Source organism: Dermacentor albipictus, chromosome 1 (assembly GCF_038994185.2).
Source record: "Dermacentor albipictus isolate Rhodes 1998 colony chromosome 1, USDA_Dalb.pri_finalv2, whole genome shotgun sequence".
In the NCBI taxonomy this organism is placed as follows: Eukaryota; Metazoa; Arthropoda; class Arachnida; order Ixodida; family Ixodidae; genus Dermacentor; species Dermacentor albipictus.
Window position 1 is genome coordinate 197,036,379 of NC_091821.1, and position 22,648 is coordinate 197,059,026.

Genomic DNA, 22,648 nt, shown 5'->3' on the forward strand with positions numbered 1-22,648 from the left:
AGAGAACAACCAACAGTGCAATCAAGCGACCAATCAAGAGGATCACAGTCAAGAGCCCAGTCCTATGCATCAGTACTACGGAAACCCAGAGGACAACAGGCAGAAAGTAATACACAAGAAAGCTCCTGTACTCCCACACATTTCTCTCAGCGACCTTACGCATCCACTGCAGAAGTAACACCAGCTAATAGCGAACATACTACAGCATCGGTGACACAACTGATTTTGCCAATGCTTTTCGCAGCTCTTAAGGCAATCCTATCTGCTTTGCCGGAAGCAAACAACCTACCAGAAGTAAAAGCCTTGTTGCCTCTAGAAGCACTGTTGTGTCAACAATCCGGGCCGAAACTGCGGCAGGCACTACATGAATAACCGCTACAAAAATGTCTCCATATTTCAGTGGAATGCCAACAGTCTTCGAAGAAAGTGCGCTGACTTTCGCAAACTGCTTGTGCAATACAACTTCCCAATACTTTGCATTCAAGAGGCGGGAATCACTGACGACTTTCGCCTCTCGAATTATGTGATATATAAGACTTCTCGTCAAGGTGCTGTTAGCAGAGTGCTCCTGTGCGTCAGAAAGGACCTACCATCTTATCAAATTCAGTCCAGTGATTCAGACTTCCCGGAATTCATCGCATGTAAAGTATCCTTTGGCAAGCTCTGTATAACAGTGATTAATCTATATCTACAACCTTCAAACCGGATTTCAGTAGAAGCGCTAGTGGATATATTCAAAATAGCTCATTCTAATGTATTTATATGTGGCGACTTCAACGCACACAACATCATCTGGGGCAGTGATCACTGTGATGCACGGGGTAATGTTATTGAATGCGCCATAGATAAATGCAACTTGACTGTTTTAAACGATGGGTCGCCAACATTCCTTCGTGGATATAATTACTCAAGCTGCATAGATGTTACCCTGTGTTCACATGATCTAGTGAATGGTGTGGGATGGACAACAGATATGGAAACGCGCGGAAGTGATCATTTTCCCATTCTTGTTAACCACCCTAGCATGCACTATGATATCAGGCGTTACAGCAGACTAACCAACTGGCAAGCTTTTCGATACCGCCTAACGGATCAAATTAACCAACATGCAACAGTGGAAAAATTTACAGAATTTTTGCAGGATAATATGAACATATGCACAAAGAAGGTCCCAATACCAAAAGACTATGCTGCAGTTGACGGAGAATATGAACACCTAAGAGCCATCCGACGCCGATCCGAAAGAGCTTACCGACGGAGCGGAAGTTTAGAAGCATACAGAAACGCTCAGAAAATACACAATGTAATGCGCAGACGAATGGAAAGCTTAGGCAAACGGCGCTGGCGCGATTTCTGCGGCACGCTGTCTCCTCACACGGCTGTCCCACGAATTTTTCTAGTAATTCGTTCTTTAAGCGGACCTGTAACACAAAGCTTCCCATTTCGTGCTCTCGCTGTAGCCAGGGACACGTGTGAAATATTAGTTGCAGATGAATTTTGTGAGCTAATTTCCAGATCTGCCTTTTCATCACAATGTGCAGAATTTGATATTTCAGTAGAGTTGGCTAAGCGAAAAATTACTGCTTGCTACTGGGCCCAACATCCTCAGTTAGATCACACTTTCACATTAAACGAGCTCCAATGTGGAATTGCATCATGTCGCCAAAAGTCCGCTGCTGGGCCGGACGGCATTACGTACAATATGCTAAGAAACCTCGGACCGACAGGTACAAATGCGCTCTTAGACATCTATAATAACTTATGGATAGAGGAAACTGTACCTGACTCTTGGAAAGTCGCTCGAATCATACCAATTTTAAAACCTGGTAAGACGCCCTTGTGCCTTGAATCCTTCCGCGCCGTTAGTTTGACAAGTTGTTTATGCAAAGTAATGGAGAAAATGATTGACGCGCGACTTCAATGGTGGTGTAATGAAACGAAGGTGTTGTCCAACTACTTAGTAGGTTTTAGAAAACATAAATGCACAATGGATGCAATATTAGATATAGTAACCTGTGTGGAGCACGAGCGTGCACGTGGAAACATGACGATAGCAGTATTCCTAGACATCAAGAGGGCATTTGACACCGTTAGTCACGTTCATGTTCTGCTAAGCATGTTGGAACTTGGTCTGTCTGGCCGGTCCTTGCGATGGATTTCTGAATTTTTATCAGGTCGCAAAATATTTGTTCAGACGGGTGAAGGAAAGAGTTCTGAACATATTGTCAAACAGGGAGTACCACAGGGAAGCGTACTCAGCCCCTTCCTTTTTAACTGCGTCATGGCTGATTTAACGCGAAGACTGCCATCACAGTTAAAGTTTTCACTGTATGCAGATGATGTCTGTATTTGGACATCTGGGTCTAAAGCTCAACTTCTCCAGATGGCATTGCAAGACGGCATAAATATCATCAACCAATTTTTGAGAGAAAGAGGAATGGTACTATCACATGCAAAGACTGCTGTATTGCCCTTCACTCGGAAGGTGTTAAAAAATTTCACTCTTAATCTGGAAGGACACCCTCTAACGATTGTCACACAGCATCGATTTCTTGGCATAATACTTGATAGGCAGCTATCCTGGGCACCCCACTTAAAAAAACTCGAAAACGAGGTCAATGCCATAGTGACTGTACTTCGCAGACTTGCAGGCACATCATGGGGCGGATCAGTATCGTCCATGCTGACTGTTTACAATGCATTAATACGACAAAAAATTGCATATTCCGCGCCCATCTTACACGGACTTTCCCACACGTCAGAAGAGAGACTTCAAAGACTTTTAGCTAGAGGACTACGCCTGTGTCTAGGAGTTCCACGAGCGACTTCGAGTTCTCTTGTAATAGCTGAGGCTCGCCAATCACCATTTCCAGTTATGCGAACTACAGAAACATGCCGGCATTATTTCCGCCTTCAAACCCAGCATAAAAACCACCCATTGGCTCTAGACATAATGAATCGAGATAGAAGTTATGTTCATATAGAAATTCAAGAAAATCTTCACATATTGCCAGAAAATGAATTTTGGAACTCAGACATCGAATATCCTCCATGGCTGCTTGCAGTTCCAAAAATTGAATTATCAGTAGAAGGGATATTCAGCAAAAGAGACCTGTTCATTCAAGCTGCTCACCAACTAGCACTATACCAGATATATATGCGGTATTCAGGATACACACACGTCTATACAGACGGCTCCAGTACAGCAACCTCTTCAACTTCATCATTCATTATACCGCACCTCAACAAACAAGAATCATTTAAGTTATCTCGTGCGACTTCGTCCACAACGGCTGAACTGTTCGCAATCCTATGTGCGGTAAAATTTATATTGTCAGTAGCAGAAGCGCAAAAATGGGTAATTTTCAGCGATTCACAGGCGGCACTAACATCACTCTGCAGCACAAAGGGGAAAACATTCAGCGACAGTATAATATATGAAACACTTAAATACCTCACAAAGGCAAGCGAAGCAAAACATGCAATAGCATTCCAGTGGATACCAGGGCATTGCAACATTCCTGGCAACACAGCAGCTGATGAAGCAGCACGACAAGCGCACCTGAAAGATGATACGGCTCCGCTCCCAATATCAAAGAATGAATTACGCTGCATTATAAGGACAACGTCTTTCAACATGTCTAGAAACACTTGGTTGGACCAGAATTCTAAGAGCTCTGACTTATATCATATTGATCCATTTATTGAATTCAAATTTTCATTGTCATTAGATAGAACTATGGAAACGCTTATTGATCGATTAAGGCTAGGCACTGCCTACACAAAGCATTTCTTACACAGAATTGGCCGAGCAGAAACCCCCGAATGTGATTGCGGATTTGTAGATGAAGATATATATCACCTCCTTCTAGATTGCCCACATCACGACACACCAAGATGCCGACTTAAATCAGCGCTAAGTAAATTAGACCGCAGACCTTTCAGTTTAAGGAAACTTTTGGGCCCTTGGCCAACAACGGCCTTGCAGAAGAGCGCTTTAAAAGCACTAAAGACTTTCTTTGAAGACAGCGGCATCGCTGGACGCTATTAGTGCTTTCATTGTTTTGTTCATTTCAATGTGACTCTATATATCAATCTGTTTGGGAATTATGTTATGTTGACTGCTTTGTTGTGACTGTGAATGATTGTTTACACGATGTATATACCACCCGCTGATTAGACAATGTGCTATTAGGCAACAGTATCGTCTGTACTTTCGAGACTTTCGATTACATAAGTGTGGAGACATTTGCCATGTATACTGTATGTACCCGCTGACCCGCTGACTAGAAAATGTGTTATTAGGCGACAGTATCGTTTCTACTTTTGAGACTTTCGACTACATAGGTGTGGAGACATTTGCCATAGTCTTCCTGTGGAAACGTTGCTTTATAAGTCCTGGTGCTTGTGTGAAATGATTATTTGATATGTAACCGTGAACCCTGAATGATGTATGACGGAACCACCCAAGAGATAAGGAGTAGCCGGCGCCTTAAATTGCGCGCCAACATCTCCTTATATCATATCAATAAAAAAAAAAAGGGGACGAAAAAAAAAACACAGACCAACTTTAAAGTAGTTCGCACTGTTCCCTGGCAATTAAATGGTACGCAAAACTGCCTTAAATAACAGCAAAACGCTCGAGAGCTTCTTCTATAGATGTAGTTTGATAGATTCGAAGCAACGTATAACATACTTTTGTTCGTCACTGTACCCAGCAGGTCGGTAACAATATACATTATGTGAATAAAAGTACAGTATAAAAAAAAAAGTGACCCAGCGACACAGAAAAATAAGCACATCAGATGTACCGTGGAAATGTGGACTCTATTTAACGCATATATATATATATATATATATATATGCACTCGATTGCCACCGTCGCCGGGGACCGGCCTGACGTTCGCCTTCCTTCAGGGGTGATACACTCGGGAAAGTAGCCTGCGCCCTAAATTCCTGTCGAAACCCTCGCGAGCACACACAAAAAAAGTGATGCTTGGATGCTTGGGCCGCTTCCATGGCGGCCAGTTGCCATGTGGCGGCCCAAATGTACAACAGTCTTGGTCAAAAGTTCCGAAGCCGAAGCGGCCATGCGCGGAGCAGCCACGCTCCGCTATCGCGACGCTGCCGTCAACGGCGCTCGCAAACGCTCGCTGGCTGCGGGGATAAAAGAGAGCAAGAAGGAAGATCGCTCTCGCTTCACCGTTTTCGTACGCTAAGTGATAATCAAGTGGCCCGCCAGCTAGTGTAGCATTCAGCTGCGCTTTTGCCTTTCGTGCTCCCGCCGCGCAAATGCGCTGCGGACAATAGAGACCTGCCGCCATGGCGATTCCGCGATGCTCCGTAGCCTACTGTTTGGTGCCGCGAAGCTTAACCGCACAACCAGGGTGTTCCGGCGAAATCGTCTCAAGTTTGAAACGCGATAGCAGTTGTGATGGCAACCAACCTCAGCGTTTCCCCAACCACAGACAAAAGATTTTGAAGTTGATATGGCTGTACGTTATGAAGTGATTTTCCAATTTTTCGAGCTAAAACATTTTATGCATAAAAGCCAAACCCAAGACGTGGGCTGGGCGAGGCGGCCCAACTGGCGTGAAAAAGCTTTGGAGCGCTTCTTCGGGAACATACCGATCAAACGCTCCTGGCGAAGCGCCACATCCCCAGGATCACCGCTCTCCAAACATGCGGAGCGCTTTCAGTGCGGCCAAGCCTTGCAAAGGGGCATGCGGAAAAGCTTACTATTTCTTTCTACATGACACCATGGCAGCGAGAACGACATTCCTTCTCACTCTCTTTCATCCCCGCAACTATAGCGAGCGTCTCCGAGCGCCGTCCATGGCAGCGCCGCGACAGCGGAGCGTCGCTGCTCCAGGCACAGTCGCTGCGGCTTCGGACCTTTTGACCAAGACTGTACATGTTGAGAAAGGAACGCCGTCGGGTTCACGAAGTTTCGAAGGGAATTAAGGGGGCAGGCTGGTATCACCCCTGAAGAAAGGCGAACGCTAAACCGAGGTACACTTGCGCCTATTTGAGAGCCACTGTTTGACCGGCTTCTTTGATATGACTAACATAAATCGGGCCCTTCGGTTTCGATTCGTCTCGTTCTTGTATATATATATATATATATATATATATATATATATATATATATATATATATATATATATATATATATATATATATATATATATATATATATCAGGCGCTAAGCGCTAGAAGTTGGGTATATGAGATGATGAGGGTAGTATAAGCAATAAGTTTTAGATTATAACACGGATACCATTTGCTGGCTGGATATAGTGTACAATTCATTGTATCGGTGTTGATTATTCATTATTAATATAGTTGTAGCTAACAAAAAAATAAAGCAGATCCCTCGCACTGTGGGAATCGATGTAAGCGAAGCTTTCTGTGCTGTTCACTTTGATTGAAGATAATTAGCGGTGATGCTGACGGGGAATCTTCAATCTCTTCAACGTTCAGTTCAACACGAGACTGGTGAGTTGGTGTTAAATGTTACCTTGCATGTACCACTGCTGTTTGTCTGCTGGTACACAGAAGAAACCGGGAGAGTTGTTTGCTTGAGGCAGTGTTGCGCGCCATATTTCATAAGCTCTGAGAGTATTGAGCAATGCCATTGCCTCACATGGCACATCGCATCGTGGCAGGTGTATTAAATTTGAATTAACCTTTCGGGCTGTACGTGCCAAAACCACAACAGGATTATGAGGCACCCCGTAGTGGCGGACACCGTATTAATTTTGACGCCATGGTGTTCTTTAACGTGTCTCTAAATCTAAGTGCACGAGCGTTTTTTGTTTGGCCCGCGTCTAAATGCGGCTACCGCGGTCGGGATCAGACCCATGACCTCGAGCAATGCCATAGCCGCAAAGCCAGCGCAGCCGGCACAGAGGTGTTCATTTGACGTGTGACCGCTTCCGTAATGTCGCCTAGGCTCTACGGTGCGCCCTGCGTAAGCTGTCCGCTTGAAAGATTTGCATGGTGCTTATCTTTCCGAAATAGCGGAAACCTACCGTACCTTGAAATTAAATTTATTCCGTTTCCACGCGAGCGCTGTCGTGTCTAGTAGTAGCGTTTCCTTGCCTTCTCACGTCGCCTTTCCCCTATCCTCCCTCCACCCCCCTTCTATAGGAACTGAGAGCGAAGAGCGGCAATCTTGTTCAGGCCGACCCACATGGAGCGAACTTTCCTGACGAACTTTCGGTGGCGATACCACGGCGTACCTTCGTCGTGCTGAACACACATACAGTTGAAATTGAATTAAACGAAGTGATGACCACGCTCGAAATATTTCGTTAAATCGGGAAGTTCGTAAAATCGAGAAAGATATTTTTCGGTCCTTCGAAATCTAAAATTGTAACGTAACGACACGCAAAAGCTACCGCGGCATGGAATTTGCCGCTAATCTAGCCATCTGTCATATAAATCATGAACTAAGGAAAGCAACCGACACCGCCTTTACCGAGGCGGCGTTGAGTCGGCTGTTCCGTGCAAGTGCGCAGCGTGCAGCCTCGTCAAAATAAAGGTAAGGATATGACATGGCGCCTAGGTGTTTTACCGCGATAGCTTTAGAGCGAACCCTAAAAAAACCGTCTGAGTCCAAATTAGAAAGAAATCACCGCTTGTTTACTCATTTATTTCACGAAAAACTTCGTCAAATCGGGCTCGGCCAAGTTTGCTTCGGTAAATCTGGTTGATGATAACATCGAACCCCACGGCTACCTGCCGGGGAATGTAAATTTCTTCATTAGCTACGGAACTTTGTAAAATCGGGTTTAGTTAGATCGAGTTTTAACTGTACAACGAAAAACTGGAGGCCATCACCTCCGTGATTTCAACCGCAAGTTGGATACAATCGAGCCCTGATTGGTCCTCGCTACCAGCATGCGTTCGCCACTTCCAGCGGGCGGCTGGCCGCCGGCGACTCCATCGGCGGCGGTCAGCTACGTCTTGGCGGCCGGCTGCCGCTTTTTTGCAGGAAAATCGCTCTATGGTCCTTTATTTATACTCGGTAAATGTTTACTAAAACAACTGTGAAAACCACTTCGAATTTTATCTCTGTGCAACCTCCGGTGCTGTGGCACTGAAAGTGAATTAGGCCGTGACCACAGCTTATTATTATAAAAAAATACTCAGCGTAAAACGACCCTCGGGGAATATGTAAACATTTTTTTCTTGTTTACTATTGTCCTAATGTCCCCAATGTTTCCTATTGTCATCCGCATTCGGTGGCAAACGGTTAGGCGACTAGCCAGCCGTCTGTTCGTCGGTTCTACCCATTCTCTGCCACCTCTCCCCCTTCTCCCTACCGTTCTATCTAGCTTCCCTCTTGACTTGCACGTTAGTACAAAGGCAAGCGATGCAATTTCTGCAATGGTTTTGCAGGCGTCACGGATAATTACAGCTGTCAAGAGGCTAGCGTGGCGACGCCCAGGGAGTTCCAGAGGGCATGGTGCACATTCGACGCAGTGCAATGATCAAACGAGTTTCTCGCGTCTCCTATCCTCTCTGCTACGCTCTTTCCACTACAGGCGTGGCGTGCAAGACAGTCACAGCAGCAGCAGGGGAGTCGAAGGGAGAGACAAAGAAAGCTTCGCTTTAAAATCGAGCCCTTCACATCCTCTCATTCTTCTCGCTCATTTTATTATAAAATAGGTGTCACTCTATAGCGAATGAGCCTATAAGGTAACGCTCGCTGCGTACAACTCATACAGCACAACATAAAGGCAACGGAAATCAACAGCTGATAACTCACAGTAGACGTTCATGGCCCATTTATCGTGGGGCGCTGGTGCCGACGGGGGAAGCGCGGGGTTCCGGGCCACGCAACGCAGTCCCTGGCCGTGGTCCTGGGCCGAAGGCGTGAAGCTCACCACAGAAGTCGACACGTTGCCGTCAGCCGACGCGTGGCCGAAGCTCTGAGCGAGCTGCACGCCACGTTTCCACCAGGTAAGCTGCGCCGGGGGCCGCGAGCCGCGAGCCTCGCAGACCAGTTCGACGGGCAGGCCGGCAGTGAGCGCGCCGCCCGACGCACGCAAGATTCGGACCGTCAGGGGGGCCACTGCACGAAAGGTGGGAGAGGAGGGTCAGCGCTGCATCGCCATGCTCGCCCTAGCCGATTTGTACGCAGCGTAAAGCAGTAACGATGGGCACGAATGTCAATGCATGCCAAAAAAAATATAAAGATAGAGTGGTGGCGGAATTTGAGAGGCGAAATTGCACGCTCAACATTGTCACGGACAAAAAAAAAGGCGATTAATATTTCTTACTACCGACATTTCAACTTGCGCTTGCAGTGCTAGTTAAAGAGGCGAAAGGCGCTAAAGCCTTGCCGACGCTAGACGGCAGCCGAACTTTGCTGCACGACGACGACAACGGCATGTGCCGATGCTCGGTAAATGTTTACTGAAACAACTGTGAAAACCACTTCGAATATTATCTCTGTCCAACCACCGGTGCTGTGGCGCTGAAAGTGAATCAGGGCCGTGACCAGAACTCATTATTATTTTTAAATGCGCACACAGCGTTAGAACTCTCGGAGAATATGGAGAATATGCATTTTTTTCTTGTTTCCTATTGTCCTAATGTTCCTAATATTTCCTATTGTCCAGCCGCATTCGAAGGCAAACGGTTAGGTGACTAACCAGCCGTCCGTTCCTATAAACCTGTCTAGTCAGTTACGGCCCCGGTACTGTGTGAAACATTGTAATCGTTGCGGAACACATTCACCGTCTTTGTTCGGACAGACTCCTTTCATAAGTTCTCTTTTCTGCTGATCTTCGCTACCCTTTCTCCTCCTTCTCCCCCCCCCCCCCTTGCCCCCGGCAATGTAATGTAGCCAAACGCACAGTTAACCTCTCTGCCTCTCATCTCTTATTCTTTCTCTCTCTCTTTCTCTCTCTTTCTCAATAGTGTATAAAGATGTGCAGCTGCACATATTGCATTAGGTCGTGTATAGATAGGGTCCAGTCGTTTTTGGTATTTTTTTACAAAATTTAGAGTACATTTTGTTACCTTTATCAGAAAATCTATTTTTTATTTCTGATTTCTTTGTCAGAGATTGCGTACGTTTTGCTTTTAGGCTCATCGGTTGTTTTTGCCTTGCTAAGCATTATTGCTTCACACATAGAAGTGCTGTTCTTGCTGGGATAGCTTATATCAAGGTTTACTTCTTTTCTTGCGGAAGTTACAGTAGCGACGACAGGCTGTGGGTTACAGCGCTTGTATTTTTGTACCGAAGCAAGATTGTTGTCGTAAACGAAGCAAAGATTATGACGCCGCGGTGGCGCTATCTTGAGGCACATGCGACCGCTAGGGACCAGCTACACAGTAATGTGATTATTCTCAAAACGGAACGGAGGCATGGCGAAATGGCCACAGGACGACTGCAATAAGGGGCATGATTAAGAGTTACATTACATGTTCGCTAAACGCAGTAAAAGGTGAGAATGGATAATCACATGGTCTCACATGCTTTCGTCGAGAAGACACCCATTTGCTAGATTTTCACCTTGATGATCTGTAATTTTAGTGATCTCAACCAGTGAGTGAGTTTAGTGAGTTTAAGGAATTCACAGATATAGATGAGCATCAATTCTGTGCCGAATCTGCGCTCCTAATATGCACTTAAGATTACAAAATTCCCGAATATTATATTCTACATGGGTATTTCTTTTATTTCGTGCGCTAGCTTGCCAAAAAAATATCAAAATTTTAAATCGAATTGGGAAAACAAATTTGGGGCACTTTTTTCCCCGTTAGCTTAAACTGAAAACAACGAAGTTTACGTGCATTAAAAAACATGCCAGTGTTAATTGCGCTTCTTGATGCAATACACGAAAGTGCTGCTCTTATTCGACCAGTGCAATTACTTGATTGCATAATGATGAGCCAGAATCTGCTTCCTAAATTTATTGGAGTCAACTATAAAGGAGCCGGCAGTAATGCGTTCCTGTTTTAATGAATGCCGGGTGACGTTTAATCTACTCTTAGATCTTTGTGCAGAGGTTGTGCTGTACTTAATACGTCTCGGCACACTTCTCTGATTAGCGGACACTGAGCCTATGACATTAAGAGGAAGCTTTAGCTCAGGCCCAGCCCCGACGCGGCCTATTCAAATACATGTAAAACGCAGAAATTCTTTTCTGAGATAATCCCTGCACCGATTTCAATGAAATTTGTTGCCTTTGAGAGAGAAAGGTAAATTCTAGTGACTGTTGGCAGCAAAATTTCGATTTAGTGCCTGAATTTTGTTGAAAGAAGTTTCAAAAATTCGAAAATCGGAAACAAATTGAAGCACGAAGTTTACAAATTAATATCTCTGCATCAAAAACAAATATTGAGGTTCTGTAAACTGCATCTATTAGATCATTCAAAGCAGTCAAATTGAATGTGTAAATTTATATTTTACGTGAATTCGTTACGTTGTGTGCAAGGGTTCTGCAAAAGCTGTATTTACATATTACAATATATTTTGTGATTCATGTGTAACATAACAATTTTGTCCGCTTTCGATATGCTATTAGATTTATTTCAAGTAATTGTGATACCATTTTTCATTGCTGAGTTACAGAGTTGTAAACTTGATAGTTTCGCTTTCTGAAAATTTGCGATCTTTGCCAATTTTTAATAACTAATGGACAACCTAAATCGAAAATTCAAGACAGTCACTAGATTTTAAGTATTTCTTTTAAATGCAACAAATGTCGTCAAATTTGCTGTAGTGGTTGCCGAGAAAAACGAATTATCCTTTTACATGTATTAGGGAGGAGCACCCGAGCTAAAGCTTCCTCTTAAGGTAGGCACCAAATGGAAAAACATACAGCGAATCTTTAGTGCTATGCCACCCAACCTTCATAAGAGCGTGTTCTCAATTGCTCGCTAAAGTGACACTAATGACAAATATTAAGTGAAGCATAAGTGATAGATTATAGCTCGAGAACATCTAATGAGTCAATATTATCACGATCAGACCTTTAGTAATCGAGAAGTTAAGGTAAATACGGGACACGATTAGAGATTCCCCCGGGACATTCAAGTATACTAGCCCGATGACGAAGTCACTACTCATTATAATCCTGTCACTTGTACTCAACCATTGGTAATATAAAAAAAATCATTTGATAACATTATAAGATGAAAGTAAATGCTACTTGTCTATTTGGTTTTTAGAAAAAGAACTCATTGACGTTACCTTTGACAACGACGCGGGTGGTCGAAACGTTTCGTTTTCTCGACTTTTGCGCCACCCTTGCTTTCGCATTTCAGTAGTTTCGTTATTGCGTAGTGCTGCGCTGGTTTTGCTGGCTCGCTAAAGTCATGCAAACAGCAAGTCCGCAAATCCGCAAAAAAAACGAAAAAAAAAACCGAAGCCATTGCTTTAATTGTCGAGAAGGTACTACCGTGTCGAATAGTTCATGTTCTACGACTTAAACGTGCGTGCAGGCGGAAGGAACTACACGTAGACGACTTTACGGAAGTGTTCGAGTGCGGCCATCTTGGGATTTCATACAAATGGTGTGATGTATTTTTTCCTACAGTATAACGTCATGACGGCCTCCACGTGTCAGTGATTTTATGCGCTTTGCTATGAACTCAACTGTTGCAGAATGATGATAGATTGCTCATTCTCGTCCCATGTGATGCGCTGGCCCTAATTTACAAACGATATGTGCTTACTTACGTATAATGATGCACGTGTATGTCTATGTGTGTGTGTGTGTGTGTACGTGTGTGTCTGGATGTGCTGTTTACGTGTTTATGTCATCACTGTGCATACCTTAATTATCGTCCAGCATCTGGAGCAGCATGCCAGGCGACCAGCCGGGTTAACATATATCCAGCATATCATTAAAGCTTGTATCTCCCTATCTCTGGGCGTAGCTCCCATCAATACTCGGCAGGTAATTCGCAACCATGCCGCACCCATCGTATTTTTTTTCCCCCGCCAATCCGCCCTGTGAAACGGCCCTGATATCCGTTTCGAAGGGAGCCTGCTAGCTGTGACTCCCCTATTCAATTACACTGCAGCAGGCATTTGCCGATCTCGAAAGACCACGACCGTGGACAAATGAAAAAGAAAACTGATAAAAAAAAAGTTCGCACACTTACGGAGCATGTCGACGCGCACCGTGGTGCGCACTGGCGCCGCGAGGCCGTTGTCCACCTCGCAGACAAGCTGGATGAGCAGATCGGCGCGCGTGAGCGGGCCCTGGCGCACCTTGCTGAGCACCAGCACCGATTCCTGTGCGTCGTCCAGCGCCGACGACACCGTGGTGATGGCGCTTCTGGGCACGGGCTCCTCGTCTTCGTCGCTCGAGGGCCGCCGTGGCCGCCGTAGCCAGCGCACTTCGGGAGCCGGGCTGCCCGCTGCAAGGAGACACAACCGCAGCGAGCTTGAGTGCCAATCTCGGCTTCGCAATTCCCATCGCTACGCACTGTTCTGAATTTCGTGCGGGTCAATAATGAATTTGTTCCTATTATCAGCATTAACCGATAGGGGAAGGGGCAAACGTAATATGAGAACAGCTGCGTATCACGCGTGGCTACTTTATAGTGATGCGGCATCAGCGCGTAGAAAGTCGCTATACATGACAGAGACCAAAAACTCTTCATTATTGAGTTCATCGATGGTGAACACGAGGAAGTATAGTAACCCGCTTTAGTTTACTTTGATTTTCTAGTTTCATTTTGTGATGATAGTACACGACGTCATAATTTTAGTACATAACATAGTTTTCAAGCTGCAGTGTAAACAAATTTTGAGGACCAAGAAAACATGCATCACACTGCTGATCGCGCATGTGCCTGACTACCCCTACGGCCTCTCCCCCCTCTTTTCTCCCTCTAATTTTCCACTTCTCCGTCTAGAGGTCATAGACAAGAGAAATGTATCGAAGACTTCCTTGCGTCCCTCTCACGCATGGCTGCGGCGCCTGGTTAAGAACACAGGATTTTAAGATATACAGACGTAGCTGGATAGAGCCAAGGTAACGTTGTTTGCTGTCACTTAGAGGTACTCGGGATATATTTTGCACTCCGCCTAATTACATAACGAGTCTTAAGTAAGTAATAAACTTATCATATACTATAATTGAAAGGGAAAAAGTCAATGAGAAAATTGTAGCGCAACATGAAAAACTCCTATACAGCTTTCTGTTGCTCAATACAGGCTTTATAAAAGTGTTTTTTCGAGCATGAACCAAGTGTGCAAGACGCCTGCAAATACGCACAATGTACCCGCCGGGGTTGCTCAGTGGCTATGGTGTTGGGCTGCTGAGCACGAGGTCGCGGGATCGAATCCCGGCCACGGCGGCCGCATTACGATGGGGGCGAAAACATCCGTGCACTTAGGTGCACGTTAAAGAACCCCAGGTGGTCGAAATTTCCGGAGTCCTCCACTACGGCATGCCTCATATTCAGAAAGTGGTTTTGGCACGTAAAACCTCCTAAAAAAATACGCACAAAGCGCCTCGAGTAACCAGTCTCGCGGCAATGTTGCGTGTATTCAACGACTGGCAAAGCCACGACACGTGGCGCTACATACAGGGTGCTCTCCTTTAGCTGCACCAAAATTTTTACAGATTGCCTATAGATTGCATTTTAAAGATTGGCTAAAGCACAACTCTAAAGTTGGACAACCATCCCCTATCAGAACTCAAAGTCTTAGATCAGCACTGCCAAAGAACATCCGCGCTGAAGGCTTTACTGGCGTTTTAAGGTTCCTGCGGTCTACGGGGCTTAACGATAGAATTCAAGAACGCCGCTCCCTAAAGCTCTGTCGTGTATGCGGTTTGATCGTGCTCGTCTCTCTCTTTCTCTCTATCCCCCTTCCACTCTCTTTCTCTTTTTATCCCCCTTAACCCTTCCCCCCGTGCAGGGTAACCAATCGGAACTACCTCTGGTTAACCTCCCTGCCTTTCTATGCATCCTTCTCTCTCTATATAACCCTCGATCTAAATTAGTCAATGAGGCGGCCGTTACTTCTACGAAAAATCAAAATGTTCAATTGAATAATTAACATAATTACGCTAATTAAAATTTTAGTTATTTACTTTACGCCACATATTTCAACCTACGAAATATAGCCGCTGAGTTCGCGCGGTGTATCCGCTTGGAACGAATTCCGAGAGATTCATTTTCAGTGTCCGTCGAAATGCATCGGTGTTCCAGTTACTTTTGTGCTTCAATGCATAGAACAGTGGTTTCCTAATGAAGTAAATAGAACGCCAATGCGTTACATCGGACACTTTGAAAATTAGTATCTCGGAACTGGTGCTGTCCAGAGAATTCGTTCCAAGTGGATAAGCCGTGCGAACTCCGCGGCTATAATTCGTAAGTAGAAATATGCGGCTTGAAATTAATGAAAAAGTTAATTAGCGTAACTACGCTAGTTATTCAAGTTAACATTTTGATTTCTCGTAGAAGTAATGGCCGCCTCATTGAGTAATTTAGATCAAGAGTTATAATGGTGCTATGTGCCATAGGCAATCTAACAAATTTGCTTCAATGAAAAAAAATAACAGACCCTGTATAGACCGGCCACACAAGTGCCGCTTCCCGGCAACTGCAGCTTATGCAACTGTATCATTTACTGAGAAACGCTTGCGGCGAACGCTATGCGCGAAGGCGAGCTTTCTGGTTCTTCTTTCTTTCCGTCGCACGACTGGTGCCGCCCTTGTCGCGCATGGATGGATATTATGAGCGTCCCCTTTGGAACGGGGCGGTGCGTTGCGCCACCAAGCTCTTGCTATTATACTGCCTAATGTCCTACCCAAGTTAAAGAAGAAGAAAAAACAAACAGGATGAACAACGAAATTTTTTGATCCCCTATTGCGAACTTTGCTTTTGTACGACCCCGTTTTTTGTCGTTTCCCTAGTTGTGCTCCACCAATCTTCCAATCGCCTCTTGCTAATCTCTACTGCGGGCATATTTACTTTTCCCCTGCTCTCGTTGAACCCAAGGGCTTCAAGGAGGCCAGTGGTGCCTAAATCGACCGCTGGGCAGATGTCTTCAAATTCTAATAAGACATGCTCCATCGTTTTCCTAGCTTTACCCCAGCAAGCAGATGCTTCTTCTTCCTTCTTATATATCGCTTTATAGGTTCGTGTTCTAAGGCATCCAGATCTCGCTGCGAAAAGTAATGAGCTTCCTTTTGAGTTATCATGAATGGTTTCTTTCCTGATTTCGTTTTTTTCCTCTTAAGTAGTTACTCATGGCAGGTTTCTTTTCCATTGCCGCCACCTATGAGATAATTTCAGCCTCTCTGACTTTCCGCTTGACGTTCTTTGTTGCTGTGTTGCTCACCCTACAGGCCGCATACTTGTTGGTAAGCTTCCTAGTTCTTTTCCTCCACTGTGTGCAGACGTGAGGGCCATCTGACGGTGCTTCAAGGGGGCTTCCTCCGCTTTCTTCCTCATGCTTCCGCTTCCGAGTGTCAATGAGAAAATTGTAGAGCAACAGAAAGCTGTATCGGGAGTTTTTCACGTTGCTCTACAATTGTTGCTCTACGATTGACACTTTTCATCTAATTATAATATTTGAGAAGTTGATTAATTAACTAAGGCTAATTAAGTAATATGAGGAATACAAAATATAATCTGAGTATCTGCAAGCGACGGCAAACAACATTACCTTAGTTTTGTCCAGCTGCGTCGCATTTGCATATTTTTAAACCTTGGTGAATGATAGTTGGAGCATATATTTCCCCACGTTGAAGGAGCTGTATGGGACGACGCCATTATACAATAATAATGCGCAATGAGACGGGTAGGTGACGCTTTATGTGTTCATTTTGTGATCTGGTGGCTGTTCAGACACATGGCAACGGCTACAGTGTTCAGGCTAGAGGGTTAACTAATGCACGCTACCTCCGTTTCTCACGTCTTGACACCGAGTCGTTTCACCCGAATTATTGTTTTCGCAGCCGCTTCATTCGTTCATGCTCTATAGAATTAACAGGAAAGCTTGCCAAGTTTCACAGAACCACGTGAAAGCCTGCCCTACGGTGAATTATAAGCGACAGCTCCTTTCGCATTAATACGATCTGCAGAAGAAATATACCGCAGCTCACTTAATAAAGTCTAAGCTGAAATACTGGAACTTCGTACTTCGGAGAGAGTTTGACCGATATTAAGATTCCTACCAATATTCGAAGCTGGGCAGGTACGCTACGTTCACGCGTACAATGTGGCAACGACATGCGTGGTATCTCTACAAGAGCCAACTGTTGTAAATTATATGGTAGGCTGTCACGATACCCAAGTAATTTTGCCAAGAGAAGTTGTCCTGCGGCAGCGCTGGTCCATGAGATCAATCGGGACACGGGCTCTGTTGTTTCCATTAGGGAGCACAAAGTTACTGATATCATCGGTAGTGCTCCATACTGAGACTATTGCCATTATTGCCATTACCCCGCGCAAACGCCTGTGTTCCAAGTCATCCTCTTTGTTCCTTGTTAATTCTTCTTTGCACTGTTTTATGAGACGTTAACGCATGAAATGAGTTACTTTCCCTTTTTCTATATTTTACGCCCATTCACGGTAGTGATAAAGAGGAAGGAATAATAATAATAATAATAATAATAATAATAATAATAATAATAATAATAATAATAATAATAATAATAATAATAAAACAGATATTCGGGAACCACATCGCCGCGCCGCCTGCTTCTTGCATTAGGGCTTACTCGGACGACTAGTGCGACAACCATAAAACCCCACTTGGCAGGCTCGAATGCTGGAACATTGTTTCACTTTTCTGGTAAGAAGTCAGAAATGTGGTACGTAATGCGTAGTTTCACGCGCAGCTGCTGTGATATGTCTACAAGCGCGTCGTAAGGGTCGTGAAAACACAACGCATTTGCCGGAAGGCTTAGAGGTTTTGGCCACCAGGAGGCGATCAAATGGCTTCGCAAAAATTCGATTTTTTAGAAGTGGAAGTGCGTGTGTGTTAGGAAAGGGGGGGGGGGGCACTTGCTGAAGCACTGACTACGATCAGAGTGAGAGACTCACTGCGTAAAAATCACGGCCACTTTTGCCACATGCCAAAATCCATAAGTGCTGTGCATGCTTGTTGGCATAGCGTTTCGGCATAGTGTTTCGGCATAGTCCAGTCGACGCTAAAATTTATTCAGGTGTCTGTACAAACTTTTCCTTTCATATTTAGAATTTCTTACCATCGACGTTTAATTCGTAATTAATGCACTGCAAATTTTGTTCACTTTTCGCATGCATTACTATCTTCGAGAATATTACTTAGCTTATTGTTTCTTACTAAATCAGCCAGAGTACGAATAAATTTAAAAAAAATCTTACAGCTTATTGCCTCGAATACGGACTCTGAGGCTACATGTACAGTCACCAGCAAAAGCTTCCGGGATGCGGTTTCCTCTTCAAATGTGAATTCCTGCAGTGTTGAGGCATGGCACTTCGTATTTACTGAATCACTGTGTAGGGGGCGAAGGCTACTACATGCTGGAACATTTATTTCGAGGCTGAGTGACCACGCTTCGCGAGAATTCAGCTTCTTGTCGGATCCTGCGTCCCGTAAACGTTTGCGGTTGACTGTACGTCTTCGATTTTAAGGTGCTCTACGGCACCCATGAGTGACACTAATTCACTGATCATCATCAAGCATTGTGCGTCACGAATTTTTTTTTCTTATCGCGTGCTCTTTCAATGCTTAGTTACAACTTACTGTACAGCCGTGCTAGTGTTCGACAAGGGTAGTATATAGGCCAAACTACGCTTACGCTTGCCGCGGCAAGAAAGCTCGCGCCAGTGCGCCTTGCGTTTGCCGCGACTCGAGAGGAATGGGGGTTTGAACCTACAAGACGCGCGCCAGCGCGCGCCCGCTTGGCTCACTATTTTTGCCTTGGTAGGCATCGTTTCGTATTTTTGTAAGGTCGACAGAGTGCACCCATACTTGTCTGGAGAAGACATCTGCGCTCCACCGCGCTTCGGCGCATATACACGATCTGTCCCACACCACCTTTAGTTAGAGAGTTTTAGTTTAGCGTTTGCTACCGAACGTAAAAGCATTACGTACATAAAGGAATAGCGTCGTCCTCACTGTGCATGCTCGGAACGTTATTGGGTTTCTGCGGTTTACGCGCGCTATGATAACGTACGTTATTCGGCGAGTTTCACGTCCGTAATGTTTACGGACGCTAAGAAATAGCGTTGTCGAACATGGCGGCACCCATGGCTCCCGCTTCAGCGTGAATTCTCGTCATGGCTACGCTTTCACTCGCGTTGATCGCCAGTAACTATTGTAATGAGCTTTCAATTTCTGTAAACTCACCTGAAAGGTTAGTTATCAGCGCATAGCGCGTCCATGTTCCGAGATCGCTCGGTGACTCTGGCGCCCGTACGCCTAACGAGGCGCGCCAACATAGCAACAGCAGGATGGTTGCTAATGGATCGTCTTGGCTTGGATGCGTTTGGCACGAGGCACCACACGACGCCCTGTTTTATAACATTTTCTTTACGTTTATGTTTCCGTAAGGTAAACTAAAAGACTTGAAAGGACACGCACCGTAACGTCCCGCAAAGGTGCTTACGTTTAACTTATGTAAGGCGACAAACGCCATTCTAAAACTGTCTAGTGCACATAAAACGCAGAAACCCAATAAGGTTCCGAGCATGCGCAGTGAGGACGATGCTATTTCTTGGCGTACGTAATCCTTTTACGTTCGGTTGCAAACGCTAAACTAAGGCTGTCTAGTCACATATCATCCTGCGCTATCATGTAACCGTGGTACGATAGCAGGGACATCAAGGCCACTTTAATAATGACGCACTTTTGATAAGCACAATTTAGCTAATATAATCTGCAGTACACACCAAACGGCAATAAATAAATGGATAAGTAAATAAATAAATAAATAAATAAATAAATATGCCTCTTCTATTTGGCAGGTAATTTTCTGAAGTTACCCGCGAACAAAGTTCACTTTAATGATGCATTAATTTTACGTGATTACAGCAGTCCTCATTTGTGGTTTTGCAACGTACGAGGGTAACAGAAACCCGGCTTCTGTTACGCAGCTCATAAACGAGGGATCAGAAATTAAATATTACAGAGAAATTAAGGCTGCATATTTCCTCAGCATAACAAGGTGTTTCACAATCTTGAACGGAAGTGGCAAACTCATCAAGCGGGAGAAAGCAAACGAAAAATTATCCAAGATATTCACCATCGCAACAGCTTCTTTGCGAATTCATTATGTTTCCCCTTCTCGGTCGGCCCAAGAGAGTGGCCGGCCCGCAGCGCTTAATAATTTTGCCCATTGTTGTCACGAGCACCCACCGACACCGGGCTTCGCCCGGGTATTGCCGCAGCGTGCTCCGGCAGGCAGGCCAACGGCACCTCAGCGGGACGCCCGCGCGCTTCTTCCATTTTTGTCGCCGGAGCGGGAGGAGGTCGACCGCAGGCCAGGCGGCGTGGACGCGTCACTCGCGCCAACCCGCGCGCCAACTTTAGGCGGCGCGCAATTATGTAACTCGTCAACGTCGCACCGCCGGGCACGCTGACAACGGCGGTTGTGGCGCACGCCGCGGCGGCAAGGTGCGCGCCACGGGGCATTCAGCGGTGGGAACGCACGAGTGCCTCCCAGCGCGCAAAAGAGCGCGCTCGTCACACAGGTAATGCGTCCCGTCGCACGAGCGCGCAAATGATAATGCTCCCCAATCTGTTAAAAAGGACGCCCGCTGTAGCCGCAGGAGGCTGCGCCGGCCCGCTTCCGCAGTGCTCATTACCAGCGCCACGAGGCATGCGCGAGGCGCCCAGGAAGATCGCCGAGGAGTGCGAAAGCGACGTCGCGCTGGAGAGGGGGGGAGGCCACGGGCGCGTAAACGACTCGACTCTCGGCTGCGCAGCGGGGGACGTCCGCCCCCAAGATAGAAGACAATAACGATGATGAACAGGCATCCGCTGAGCGCAGCCTCACGTGCCAGCTCTTCAAATGTGCATCAGCATCATGCCTGTCCTCCGGATATAGGCACGTGTCATCCACGGGCTTTGAAACAGGCGCCGCGGCCTTGAAGTCGTTGCAATGTCTGGCGCCATAGCGCTGAGAGACACGCGTGAGCGTAGCCGGTGATCTAGGGCTGCACTATAGTGGTACCTCTTGGTTTAGCTGTTTCTTCTGCTGGGAATGGCAGCAGTTGACTAGGTGAATAGGGATGAATATATAACACTTAGTTTAGTGTACGCTTTGCATCAGCTCTCGTGGGCAGGCTAAGAGACACGAGGACGGGATTGGACATAAACGACGAACCTAACGTGACATTCGGAAAATTTAGATGCAGTTAAATGTTCGTCGTAATTATAATTTATTAATCATCATTTATTGCCATAAGTACTTCGTAAAAAGAAGTACTTATGGCAATAAATAGAGTAAGAAGTACTATACACCTGATGAAGATAGCGATCCGTCGCAGCGCGGTTTTCAGTGCAGCAGTCATTGTCAGCGTCCCTCTCGCGAAGACACTTATTCGCTATCTTAGATGTCATGTTCAACGACGAGTCATCGTCATGCCGCTGTCTTTGTCGCCGTCGCTTTGCCGTCGTCGGCATTTTCGGGCCATTGAACGCTTTTCGCAGTAAACGATTTTAGCACGCGAAAGATATATAAGTCTGTATTTTTTGTTCTATTAGTTGTCGAATCGTGTAATTTTGTGAAGCAGCCTCCCTCACGTAGCTTAATAGCGTCATAAAAATACTACTATTCCCCTACAGCAATCTTTTGTAAACGACTCGACTCGATAACCAAGTTTCAAGGCTACGCCTAGCCGGTTTCCCTTCACTACTGATCTCTAGCCTTTGCGACAAGCTTCTTCAAAAGATCAAACAGGCAAGAGAGGGTACTAACACAAAAAAGCCATTTGATAGGAAGAGATTGCATGTGATTCCTTATTGGCACAGGGTATCCCACAACCTCAAGAAGGTGGCACAACGGCACAGCATCAATCTTCTCTTCAGTGCACCATGTAAGCTGGCCAAGATATGCCCTATGATGACAAAAGCAAAACTCGAACCATGTTCTAAGAAACATGCAGCGTGGTACACTGCTTGCAAAAGTAATGTCGTATACGAGATACCCCTAAGTTGCCAACAGGTTTATATCGGTCAAACCGGACGGTGTTTTAATGAAAGGGCGCGTGAGCACAATTGGGCCGTAAATAACAATGCGGTGGGCTATCTGGCAGAACACTGTAAACGCCACAATTGCCGTCCGTATCTTCGCGACACCAGGTTTCTGGCATGTTCTAGAGATAGACTAGAACGGGAGATATTGGAAGCTTTTTACATTGCTAAGGCCGAGGGCACGTGCATTAGTTGCCCTTCAGTGACGCTTACTGAAAAAGAGATAGCCTTTCTGAAGAGATACGGAGGTCGTGCTGTCATGATAGGCCATTCTTGGTTGCATCTATTTAAAGTTCTGTTTCTTCAAAAAAACATTTAATTGGAAGTAGCGGCTTGTCTGTCGTACATGTTGTTCTTTCGTCCGCGTCTTCGTAGCGCTCATTTCATCAAGTTTTGTAAACAGTTTTTCACGACGACAGATGTGTATATTTACCTATAACTGCAAAGTGTACAAACACGAAGAGTTTATTTTTT

The 22,648-nt window shown here is 45.4% G+C and overlaps 1 protein-coding gene across 3 annotated transcripts in view; it reads right to left on the minus strand.

Annotated features, from left to right (window-relative positions):
* Positions 1-22,648, minus strand: part of LOC135903126 (hemicentin-2-like) — a 578,389-nt gene that overhangs the window by 420,596 nt on the left and 135,145 nt on the right. For all 3 annotated transcript variants that reach the window (XR_011511029.1, XR_011511030.1, XM_070530708.1), the window contains exons 4-5: positions 13,132-13,389; positions 8,777-9,082 (exon numbers count right to left, since the gene is read on the minus strand). Coding sequence is in view for 1 of the 3 variants with exons in the window: in XM_070530708.1 (XP_070386809.1) it covers positions 8,777-9,082; positions 13,132-13,389 (564 nt within the window). In the remaining 2 variants the exon portion in view is untranslated. The remainder of the gene's footprint in view (positions 1-8,776; positions 9,083-13,131; positions 13,390-22,648) is intronic.